This window comes from Nannobrachium achirus (assembly GCF_963921795.1).
Source record: "Nannobrachium achirus genome assembly, chromosome: 3".
NCBI classification, from domain to species: domain Eukaryota; kingdom Metazoa; phylum Chordata; class Actinopteri; order Myctophiformes; family Myctophidae; genus Nannobrachium; species Nannobrachium achirus.
Window position 1 is genome coordinate 42,100,676 of NC_137812.1, and position 12,510 is coordinate 42,113,185.

At 43.5% G+C, this 12,510-nt stretch overlaps 1 protein-coding gene across 1 annotated transcript in view; it reads left to right on the forward strand.

Annotated features, from left to right (window-relative positions):
* Window positions 1–9,963, forward strand: part of cnnm2b (cyclin and CBS domain divalent metal cation transport mediator 2b) — a gene marked incomplete at both ends in the record, with an annotated part of 67,474 nt that extends 57,511 nt beyond the window's left edge. Inside the window, 5 exons of the mRNA XM_080721412.1 lie at window positions 243–412; window positions 893–986; window positions 4,653–4,715; window positions 7,388–7,566; window positions 9,685–9,963. Of these exons, the coding sequence (XP_080577538.1) occupies window positions 243–412; window positions 893–986; window positions 4,653–4,715; window positions 7,388–7,566; window positions 9,685–9,963 (785 nt within the window). The remainder of the gene's footprint in view (window positions 1–242; window positions 413–892; window positions 987–4,652; window positions 4,716–7,387; window positions 7,567–9,684) is intronic.
* Window positions 9,964–12,510: the final 2,547 nt, after the last annotated feature.

Here is a 12,510-nt window from a genome sequence, read left to right on the forward strand (position 1 = left end):
GAGGCTCATTCATGTCACTAATGGAGATCCTTTAATAAACAGAAACGAGAACAGTTACCACCATAGAGAAGCTGGGTGTGGAGGGTAAAACTAAAAAGATTGATCATCACTTAATTCTCCTTAGTGAGCCTGTATACATTATTTGTGATGTCAACGCAGCATTGTGTTTACAATGAGATAGCATTGCGTAGTATGTTTGAAATGTGTTATGATATTGTTTTGCTTCTTATCTCTCTTTCTAGAGGTTGAGCCTTTTGGGCCGGTGCAGATGTCAGAAAGGATTCTCCTGCGTCTGATAAAGCATCCCAACGTCATCCAGGATCTGAAGTATGACGAGAAGAACAAGCGGGCACCCGAACATTACCTCTTCCACAGGAACAAGCCTGTTGACTATTTCATACTCATCCTCCAGGTATGTGAACACACAGCTAGAAATAAACATGATGAGAAAGATTGTATAATATCCCCCCTGTTTTAGACAAGTCCCTAGAGAAAATGTTGGTGGAAAAAAATCAGATGTGCAGTCCGTTTAGACAACAAGTGTGTTTTCCAAGGTTGAATCCGCAACAAAATAAAACCACCTTCCAGAGTGGAAGTCTTTGAAGACGCTCCGTGTCCCGTCTCCGTGTAAACAGGAAAAACTGAGGAAATGACAAAACGTGTGACATCACATCATGGCTCATGTCGGCTCACGCCATGTGTGCCACCTGTGAATGTAAACAAACAGCCATGTGATAAGAAGTAGAAAGGGAGACAGTGACTGGTCTATCTGGCGGTGCGTCACTGCTACCTAGAAACCTGTCATGCACACTACAGCTCCCGTTTTCTGTTCTTGTTTTTGCTGTCGTTGCTGTGTATACGTGACCTAAATAATAATCACTTGTCTCCATAGGGAAAGGTGGAGGTGGAGGCTGGGAAAGAGGGAATGAGGTTCGAAGCAGGGCCTTTCTCCTCCTACGGGATGATGGCTCTCACAGCGTCACCAGGTAAGGCCTCTCTCTACCTCCCTGTCATTAATTCTTTGTATAAGAAAGACAACAAGCTAGTCCCCCCAGGAATCCGCGATTCCGCGATCGCAGAATTTTTCGCGGAATTCGCGACCACCCGCGGATTTCTCGGCCGTTCGCGGACTTTTCTGACGTCCGCGGAATAGCGGTCGCGAGTGGCAGCAGAGCGGCGGGAGTAGTCATTACTACTATTATAAAACAATGTGTACATGGTCTGGCAAGTGGCCACTTCATACAGAGCCTGGGGAATAGCTTAGCTTCCTCCTGCTAGTTGCACTGACGCTGTATTGGTCCGGTCCCACATTCGTTCCTGACAGAAACTGTGTCCTGATCTATAGTTCCTCTCTGCCTCTATAATGGTCCTGGCAATAACAATGCTAATACAGAAGAGAATAAATAAATATTACACCCATACTAGGTAGTAGGTAGGCTATCCTCTAAAATGTGGTTACTATGGGCATTGGTTAATTTGCATGACAATATAGTCTTTGCAACAGAAAGTAATTATTAAAAACAATAACAATTAAAAAAATAATAGATTTAATATTAGATTTTTATTCTCAAAAATGATTATTTGATTATTCTAACCACTAATTACAATTAATTGTAGCTATTTCATGAAGGGTTTTACTTGATTATTAGAACTATATCATTTTTAGCTTGATAACTGGTCATTTTAGGTTGTTTATTAATGTCCGCGGAATCAAGAATTGTTCACCACAGAATTCCGCAGAATCAGGATTGTTCTCCGCGGAATAAAGCATTTTTCTCCGCGGATTCCTGGGGGGACTAACAAGCATTCTTTATTCCTTTTACTTCAACATTTCATCAACCTCAGAAGTTGCCTGGTTAATAAACCAGACCGAACACAACAACACCCCCTGGCGGTAGTGGTGTTGTAGTACGGTCTGGCACCGATCCATTGAGATTCTATTTCCTCAAACAGCTTCAAGGGTTGGCCAATCAGGGTTGTATGCTTGGGGCACGTGGTTTCTGTAACCTCGGGGCACGTGGTTTGGGGCAAACCCCAGAAATGAAAACTCTTCCTGAAATCCCAGACTCTCTTCCCAAAACAAAGTGTGTGATAGAGGCTGGCAACGCCAGGCAACCTCAGAAAGAGATGCTAAAGGGATTCTTTTTTATCAGATTGCAGTGTAAAGATAAGATAAGATAAACCTTTACTGATCCCCAACAGCAGGAAGAGGAAAGAGATGAGAATAAGATCAAATCAAAATCAAATAAATATTTATGTAGAGTCTGATAATAGATACTGTATCAGCACTGAATGAATATGAACAGTTATACTTAACAGGCATCCTGTAGTGTACATCCCAGTATCCCATGTGCAAGTGTGCCATTAAAGGAGTAGTTCACCCCCAAAATGACTTTTTTTCTATTGATTACTCATGCCATGGAGAGTACAGTTCAATAATATTTTTTGGTTTTTGTCATTCCTAAGACAAAAATTTGATTCGAGTAAATTTACCCATGCATTGACTCCGGATGGGGACCCGTTTCAAAACGGGCCCCCATCCGGAACGAATGGGGGTAAAATTATTGTTATCACATTTTTGTCTTAGGAATGTGACAAAAAACTAAAAATATTATTGAACTCAAGTCCCCATGGCGTGACTAATCAATAGAAAAAAAGTCATTTTGGGGGTGAACTACTCCTTTAATTCCAAAGAACAGAACAGAACATATGGGGGTCAGGCTTCGACGTGAAGCCTGATGGCTACTGGCACAAAGGACTGTCCAAGTGGCTTTGTGGCATGCCCGGGGGTGGTAGTGGGGGTGAATCTGTGGCTGAACACTCTCCTCATCCCCACTAGCACATCACAGAGGGAATGAGAGGCGTTCGGCAGGATAGCGTCTCCGCAACCACCTCCAGACTGTCCAGGCTTACTCACCAGCTTGTTTAGTTTGTTGGCATCCTTTGTGTTGATGTCCCCCCCCCCTCCAATAGACCACAGCAAAGAAAAGAACATAATGCTCTGTCCTTTCCTGTAGAGGGCCACAGAGTTGTCAGTCGAGCCCAGTTACTTGTGAACATACAAAGAGTACAAAGAGGTCTTATATAGGCAAATGTGATTTATTTTTTATCATTGGATGGAGATAACACACAGAGGATTACAGAGAATCCAGAACAAGGGATAAAGTGAATTTATATTTTGCCGAACAATCTCGAGCAACGCTACTGTCCGACAGAGTATGAATTAGGCTTGAATGGCAAACAATCCCCTGTTGGCTGCGACAGAATGGGGAACTGATGAATGTGTTTCAAAGCTGGCTCTTCTATGGATAGCACCACATGCTCTGATGTGACCCAGAATCAGATACTGTTTATTCAGGTTAGCACTTTGGTTGGCTGTGTCACCGAGGCAGCAGAGATATAGTGTACTTCACCTCCACTTTTGGTGCCTCCATGATGGAATACCCTGTAAATAAGTGCTACAGGGATAGGATAACAATGGCTACTTTCTGCGATGGCAAACACATCCAGAGCAAGCGTCACTGAGTGGTTCCGCAGTGAGAACTTGAAGTACCAAGCTCTTATTAGAAATGTAGTGGGAGTCTTTGGCACTGTGCTGACATGGCATCTCTTCTCTGACAATGCTGTCACACAGTAATGTCCTTTATTCTGCAGAGCCCCCACAGCTACTCATTCATAAACTGAATGCTGCTATTTGGTGAATGGGACGTCAGAGACGCCTGCTGGCCAAAGGGTAGAATTACATCGATTTCACTGGTTGATCGGCCTTGCTGTGCATGAACAGGCGATTACAGCAAGCAGCAGCACTGTAGTACAACAACATACTGTAATATTCTTAAGTGCAAAAGATGGGGCATGATTTAGAGGTGGTTCACAAGTTAGAAGGCAGTGGGTATTGTCTGACTTTACAGTTAAAGCTATACTGTGTAAGTTGCTCAACTAGTGGTCAGAGCTGTATAGCAAACCGCGGTCGCGTCCGCGTCTTTCTGCCGTTTTTCGCCGCGGACCGGGCCTCTCGCCACCGCGTCTGCCTCCACCTCGCCGAGATCTATCTTTAGAGGGGTCCCTGGTTCCTGTGTGTTCAGGCATTCCGGAGAACTGACTCCTTCACCCGAGTATGTTGTTGTTATGTTGAGGCAAGCTACTTCCTGAGAAGTCAGCAAGATGCGCCTGTGATTGGCCGGTAGTGTACCATGTGTTTATGATCGGCGATATGATTGGCCAACGTATACACATGATGCAGATGACGTCATTTTGCCGCGAAATTCTCCCCCCCTCACGGCTCATAGAAAACATATAAAGAGAAGGCTTTAGAAGCTGAAATTAACGGAGTGGGGGTTCTAAAACTTTAGCGATTTAACAGTTAGGACAATTTTAAGATTTGTTTTATAAAAAAAGTTACATGGTATAACTTTAAGTCAATGGTGATTAAGCAGATAGGTAAGTAAGTAGTACTGTATATTCAATACAGAGGTTTTCGGTCGTGCTCTGCATTGTGTCTTTAACAGCAACCCCAGATGGTTACCTTTTCAGGTGGTTTCTTTTTTCTACATAATTTATTCCTCACCTGTGGTGACAGATTTCCCCCTCCCTCCCTCCCTCCCTCCCTCCCTCCTATCCTCCCATGTGTTTCTTCATCTCTCTCCTTCTAGTCCCTCTGTCTCTGTCACGTACATTTGTTGTCAGTAGGGCTGAGTCATTAGCAGGATCTCCAGGTAATGTACCCTCTTGTCTTCCTCATTTCCTTCACTGATGCCTGTGTCCCAATCATTCACTACTGCACTACATAGTGCACTATATAGTGATTAAGCACTATTCTATTGCCATTCTATTTGGTGTCAGAATGTATAGTGAATATTATTATATCATAATAGTGAACACAATTGTGTCCCACAATGTATTGCCAATGAGTTCACTACATAGTCCTCTACAATGCATAGAATTCCCTACACACTGTAGTGTAGGGAGTAGTGAGTGAATGATTTTGGACACAGCCCTTGTCTATCTATCTCATCCCTCCTTTTATCTAACACCAATGCAGCATGTTTTGTCGCATTACAAGCACACCTAACATCTACGAGCTTCATGTGAGTTCTTTTTACTTGTATTTTATGTTGTTTATATTTATTTGTTTGCTTCTCATTCTCCGTGTTTGCTCTGTGCTGACTTGCGTTTGAGGTGTCTTCATGACCGCTAAGTGAGTGCACGTGTGAAAACTTTAACATTTGTTCAAAAGTATGTACAGTATATATTTATGAAAAAGACAGGGAAGGGAAGGGAAGAGAAGAGAAGAGAAAAGAAGAGAAGAAAATAGAAAGACATTTAGACAGTTTTAGACTTAACACCTTCTTCTCCAGAGCCATTAGTCAAGTGGTTGAATGGTGTTGGAGGCTGGAGGCCCCCTTAACCCTCCAACTACATAAACAAGAACTACAGTTACAGCCCCCCTCCAGACAACCACTGTGTGCTCATCCATGTGCCTTCACATTCTCCTATTCTCCTCACATGCTTAATATATGCATGCACACATGCCCACGTGTAGTATACTACACACACCCAGTGTTAATTCAACTGAGAGTGTACAAATGCAACAAAATGATCCTTACATTTGGTCACATTTGTATACTTTTTACACCAGTAAACAAATTGATAAATGAACACTGAGGACTTTACTGTGAAATGATATGTTCTCCTTCTCTTTGGGGAACAGTTTTATTATCATTCGCAGACAAATCTGGAGTGTTCATTTAAAGTCTGAAAGTGTGTAGTAAATGGACCCTTACGGGCAAGTTAAATTAATACTTCAGTGTTTGTTTCAGCTACTCTACCTCATGTGACCTACCGTGCACCTCTTACTTGGTTTTTCTCCAAGTGGCCCCCGCTATGGGCATGAGGAGGGCACACGTTTGACTGTGCATTGGTGCATTCATGTCCCCACACACCATAGTATTGGTGCATTGACCTGGCCCCTCTGGCCCCTAGAAAGTAGAGTACTAATACACAAGAGTTCACATGCCAGGTCTTTGGCCTACTGCGTCTGGTCTTCATGCATGCCTATAGACGTCACACACACGCGCGCGCATGGCTACGCATGCACACATGTATGCACACATGCACACGCACACTCACACACACACACACACACACACACACACACACACACACACACACACACACACACACACACACACACACACACACGTTCTCTCTCTCTCTCTCTCTCAAACGTGGGATTACATACATTCCAGTCAGAATAGTAGCATTAGCCTGCCCAAGCCTTTTCCACTTTGTTGTGTATAATTTTCACTAGGCTTCTTTAAGAAGTGGAAAACATAATCTTGCTTTAATTAAAACAAAACAAAAAGAACAAGTAATCTATTTGGGGGCCGACAGCATCCCTGGAGACCACCGACTCATTACCTATGAAACCCACCCCACTCTAAAGAACCAATATAGATTAAGTTTAACATCAAGAAACTACCGGTATACTTGTTATCTGATGTCTAACTTGGAACAATGTAAATTATATTCACCATTACTCTGACGGGAGCAGTTATGTAAAAAACCTGACATGGAATGTTGCGGGTAATTCAACACCTGGTGAGCAGCTAATCTCGTGCACCACTGGACAATGTGACAATGACATGTGACAATGACCACAGGTTGTTGAGACTCCATACTGTTTTCCTGTAATTGCCTTCACAAATGACACATTTGCGTGCAGGGCTCATTCTTACAAAGAATGCCATCATAAGCGTAACTAATAATACCCAAAGTGGAATTGCATGTTGAGGGCACCTCCAAAACTGCTCTCACTTCAGCCCATAGGGGGCACCAGCCGCACCACAAACGTGAACAGTTTGTGGTGTTGGTCTGTCATACAAACTATTTCATACAAACGTCTGTCATAGCAATTACTTCCTCATTATTCAGACAGCTGCACGGCAATACTGACACAGCCCTGGGAAGTCAACCCGGCCTGGTGGAGATCTGTGTGCCAAGTAGTGCACTTGTCTAGTAGTTGACTATTCGTAGCTTCAGCCATATCATACACAAACCTAGATCATTTCCCCCTCCTTTTAATGATCAGGACTCGAACCCACAACACGCTGTCTGGCTGGATTAACAGGCTAGGTGTCCAGACGGCCCTTCCGGGCCCTAAAAGTAGCATTTTGTTACATTTATTCTCTCACAGTGACAGTGTGGAATTTACTGTTGAAACAATATCTGAAAAAAATTCTATTATCATCCACAGTAAAATCTGGAGTGTGTGTGTGTGTGTGTGTCCTTTCCTGTAATGTAGGAACAACAACAAAAAAAGAGTGATAACTCAGACTTCCACGTTGTGATTCAGGTGTTTTAAAAGCCTCCTGTATTCTCCTTACAGAGAATAAGTCTCCACCGCGACCGTTTGGACTCAACCACTCAGACTCTTTGAATCGGAGCGATCGGATAGACGCCATCACCCCAACCCTGGCCAGCAGTAACAACCAACTCAATGCCTTTCTGCAGATCTATGTGCCTGACTACTCAGTCAGGGCCGGATCAGACATACAGTATATTAAGGTATCTCTCTCTCTCTCTCTCTCTCTCTCTCTTTCTCTCTCTCTCTCTCTCACACACACACACCTACGATAATGTGTATCAAGACATTTTCAGATCTTGTATTTTCTGTATTTTAAATGCATATTAAATACATATCTCAAATTGATATGTATTTTATAGCTCAACTAGTGAATGAAGCTTTGTGGAAATGTCCATATCGTCACTGTCGGGCAGAAACCTCGTATCTCCAAGTTTCAAATGTGTACGTTTTTTCGCAAAGTAAAGCCCTGCTTCATCATACAAGGCCGTCGCACAAAAGTAGTGAAAACAGCTGATCTACAAGCACACAACGCCTCACGGTGCGAGGCGTTGTGTGCTTGTAGATTGGCTGTTTTCACTAGTTTAGTTCATTTTTTGAATGATAAATACAAAACGAACGCTTTTGGACATACAAGGTTTCCACCCGACAACAACGATATGCATTAAAGATTAAAGCCTGTCCCCGACTAAGGATTTCTATAGTTGAATATTGCCTACAGCTATAGCCTGCAACCTTCATTATTCCACTGAGAATTTGTCCTATGTGGGCCTTTCACACAAAATGAAATTATGTCAATATTTAATGTGTGCCCTGAAATCCTGATTAAACAAACTGTGACGGGCGCCCGCTGGCCTAGCGGTCCAGGCGCATACCACATAGGCTCTGATGCCTAACAGCGTGTCGCGGGTTCGAGTCCCAATCCCGGCGACCGTTGCTGCATGTCACTCCTAGCCTAGTCTCTCGAGACAGCCTCAGAGAACGGAAGAGAGACAGACCGATAGGTGTCGCACTTTCTTCTTTGACGATGGGTTCCCAGATTGCTCCTAGCCTGACACTCAGCCTGAATTGACATTTCGTTTCACTTCATTATTCAGTCTGAGGTCGCTCCCGCCCAGGGCGATTGCTGGGATGGGCGTTACCAAAGAGGCAGTCTTCTGCGATTGGTTCACTGTCTGACCAACACATGACGTATTGTTGTTATGTGTGGCTGGCTAGTGGCTAGCCTGTTGCTTGGGGAGGCTCTCTCCATTCCGACATGTCGCCACTCCGAAATTGACTTCTAATTGTCGGAGTGGCGACACTCCCATGGGGGTTAGGTTTAGGGTTAGGGTTAGAGATAGGGTTAGTGTCGGAATGGAGACATGTCGGAAAGGAGACATGTCGGAGAAACAGGCAGAATAGGAGCACTACGAACTAGCAATCAAACACAACATAACATGCCTGCTACTGGTGTTTCATAGCGAGATCGATACGATCGCATTTTACTGCAATTTACCGCATTTTACCGCGATGCGCGGTACGGTACGGTACGGCGGCGGCGGCGGCGCTGGTTTACTTGGAAACACACATGAGTTCTGGGAAATCCCCACCCATGCTGATCACAAGACGCTGATTCGCCGTACGGATTTTCGAACAAGGAAGGCCTCTTCAATGAGAGCGATTCTAGACCCCTGATTCGCCAAAACAAAAATTTAAAGGGGTGTGGCTAGCGATTCAGGGTCTGGATGTCACTCCCCATCTCTCTCCCCATTTCCTGTCAGTCTACTGTCCTATCAATAAAGGCATAAAAGCCCCAAAACAAATCTTTACAAAATTTAAAAATAAAATGTGACAATGAAAGACAACACAATAATAAAATAAAAAAGATACACACAAACAAGTTACCTTCATTCCACTGTCTACACATGATACTATACTTTTTTACTATTATCCATTCTACAATAAAGATAATGACAATTAATTGTATTTATATAGCACTTTTCCAAACAAGGTTACAAAGTGTTTTACACATAAACAATCTTCATAGTAATCATACAGGTTAAAACAGCATACAAAAATCAACATACAACATAATTCACGAAACGAAAATAACACAGAAGAAGACAATTAAAATGAGAAAAAAAAACGGATAGACTAAAAACCGATAACACAATACAATACTACTAGTGTTTATATCAACTGTACAGTAATCTCTCGAGACTGACTGATAGCTTACGCTTTCAAAGGAAGAGGAACAGACAGAGAGGGCGTTCCCTTTTCTTTGACGACGGTTAGCCAGATTGACTGTGTACAGTAACACATGTCTGATGTTCCCGCAGGTCACGCGTCAGCAGTACCAGAACGCGCTCATGGCGTCGCGCATGGACAAGACGCCCCAGTCCACGGACAGTGAGTTCACCAAGATTGAGCTGACGCTGACCGAGCTCCACGACGGAGTGGAGACGCCCGCTGTGACCACCGTCAGCACGGGGAGCGCCACCTCGGCCGTGGTGACGGCAGCGGCCAACGAGTCGTCCCACCTGCTGCTCAACCAGCAGCAGAACTGTGTGGGCCTCAGCAGAAATAACCACAGTGCCCACAACGAGGGACCCATCTAGCCCCTGGCACAGCCTGGTGGACACTGGGAGGACAGGAGGAGAGGACAGACCCCGGGTCAAGCCCTCAATCAGTGGGCCAACCAACACCTGCCCGCCTTCCACCCCCCAAACCCCCCCACCCAGAAGCGCCTCCCCGTCTCGTCGACAAACATGGAGGGATGGGTGAGGACGGAGATGAGGGAAACTGGAGGGTCCTACTCCAACCAACAGCCCCTCCCCCCCAGCCTGTGAGGACTTTTAAGGGAGTGTTGGGGGTTCCTGGGTTCATCGCTACCTGAACCCCTTTTGTTTGTACTGCGCTCTCTTACAGAGGGTGCGCTTGGACAACACTTAAGACTGAGCTTCATTGTTTGGGACAATCGATCTACAAACGTACTTCCATATTGATGAGTTTGACCTCTGGACAACAGTGTGAATGCGAGTCCCATCCCTTCCCCTGATTCGCTCACTGACAGACAGACACACGCACGCACGCACGCACGCACGCACGCACGCACACACACACACACACACACACACACACACACACACACACACACACACACACACACACACGTGCGTATGTTTGCACACAGCACCTTTTCCTCAGACCAAAGACTTTGGTCCCTCCTTATAATACACTGGACACACAAACAAACACACAATCATGAAAACACACATTAAAAAATAAAAATAAACTCCCCATCAGTGCATTTTTCAGGGAGGCTCAGTTGACTGTTAAACCCAAGTCGAAACACTTTCAAATCAGGCACCCATACAAGCAGACAAGCAATGGTTGGTCAAAGACACAGATACCGCTTTGAAAGAAACCATGAAACCGTGAACCAAGAATGTTTTCCTGTATTTATTTATTTTATAAAGAAATGTATGTATATATGTATGTGTGGAGACAGATATGACAAAATGACCTACAAACGTGCATGAGCATGACTGCAGATGTTTGTGTGGGGTACACGTGTCATATCAAAAAGACATGCTACATATATATACTGTAGAGATGCACATGCATTCATGTATATGAATAGGTGAGGGTCCTTTACAGATGTATATTACAGATCTTGTTATTTTTACTATTATCCTAAATCAGGCTTATGGTACAATATCTTTTTCACCTTTTTAAAAAAAAAGAATCACACTATTGCCTTTAAGATAAATCATATAATTAATTATTTTAACAAAGTGCAATGAACCACAATTTATTTAAAAGATGATTAAGAATAATAATAATAAAATAAAAGAAATCACTGTATTAGAAATTGACAGATATATTTGAATGGATGTACTGTATGTATGTATGTGTATATTTGTTTAGTTTTTTGTTTTGTTTAGTATTTTTGAAAAGCTGCAACCGTCCACAAGCAAAATTGTCCTTGTAGTAAGGGAAAGTTAGCCTATTGCTAGACCAATCTGGGAACTAAATCTAAATCAAGATTTCTTCACAAAGGTGTTCATAAAGGTGTCTACTATCACCTCTGAACTTTCTCAATCACAACTCCCTTCGGAAACTTTGTGGGAGCCAATCAAAGTTGGGGGTATCCCGAGGTAGCCTGATACTTCAGTCCGCACATCACCACCCCCTAGTGTGAGATGTCTGGCGCTTGCAGTCAGGCAAATCCCGAGGGCCTGGGATTAAAGGGGGAAAAATAAAAAATGCCAAGGACTAATCTTTACTGAAAACTAATGGTTGGAATGGATTCAGCAGCCCAAACATACCCTAATTACACACCCCATATGCTCATATTGGCCATTTATTTTATTTTATCCCCTTTAATCCCAGGCCCAGGTATCCCGATACCCCCAACTTTGATTGGCTCCCACAAAGTTTCCGAAGGGAGTTGTGATTGAGAAAGTTCAGAGGTGATAGTAGACACCTTTATGAACACATTTGTGAAGAAAGCTATTGATTTTGATTTAGTTCCCAGATTGGTCTAACACTCGGCTAACTTTACCTTACTATTGTGTTTTTCTGTCTCTCTCTCGCCTTCTCTTTCCTCTCATGCTGTATGTATGATGATACACCCTTTGACCTCAAACACAGCTTCAGTTATGCTTTTGATATGGGAGTTTTGGGGCCCCTTAAAAAAACTATTTAGACATGTCTGTGATACTGTTCAGGGGATGTGGGAGGGCGGTTGTACTGAAAGTGCCGAATCAGAACAAATGAATGTGGAGTTACACCTGACCCTTTTGTACGCTGGTGTCTTGCAACGAAAATGTTACAATCGACAAGCTCAACAATTGCGAGCCTATAGCCTATAATAGCCTATCGTCGTGTTGTCGGAGCGAGACGCGATGCGCAACTAAGTAGAGATCAGGCTTTATGTTTCTTATTGTTACCAATTTTACAGATAATCAAACTTGATAATTGCACAGTATTAATGACCTCATCTAACATGTTGAGCATCATCAACTTCACAAAAATCAACCTCGACATTAAATATGTCCACAAATGACACAAAGCTATCGTTTCCCACCGTGTGTGTGTGTATGTGTGTGTGAGTGTGAGTGCATGTGTGTGTGTGTGTGTGTGTGTGTGTGTGTGTGTGT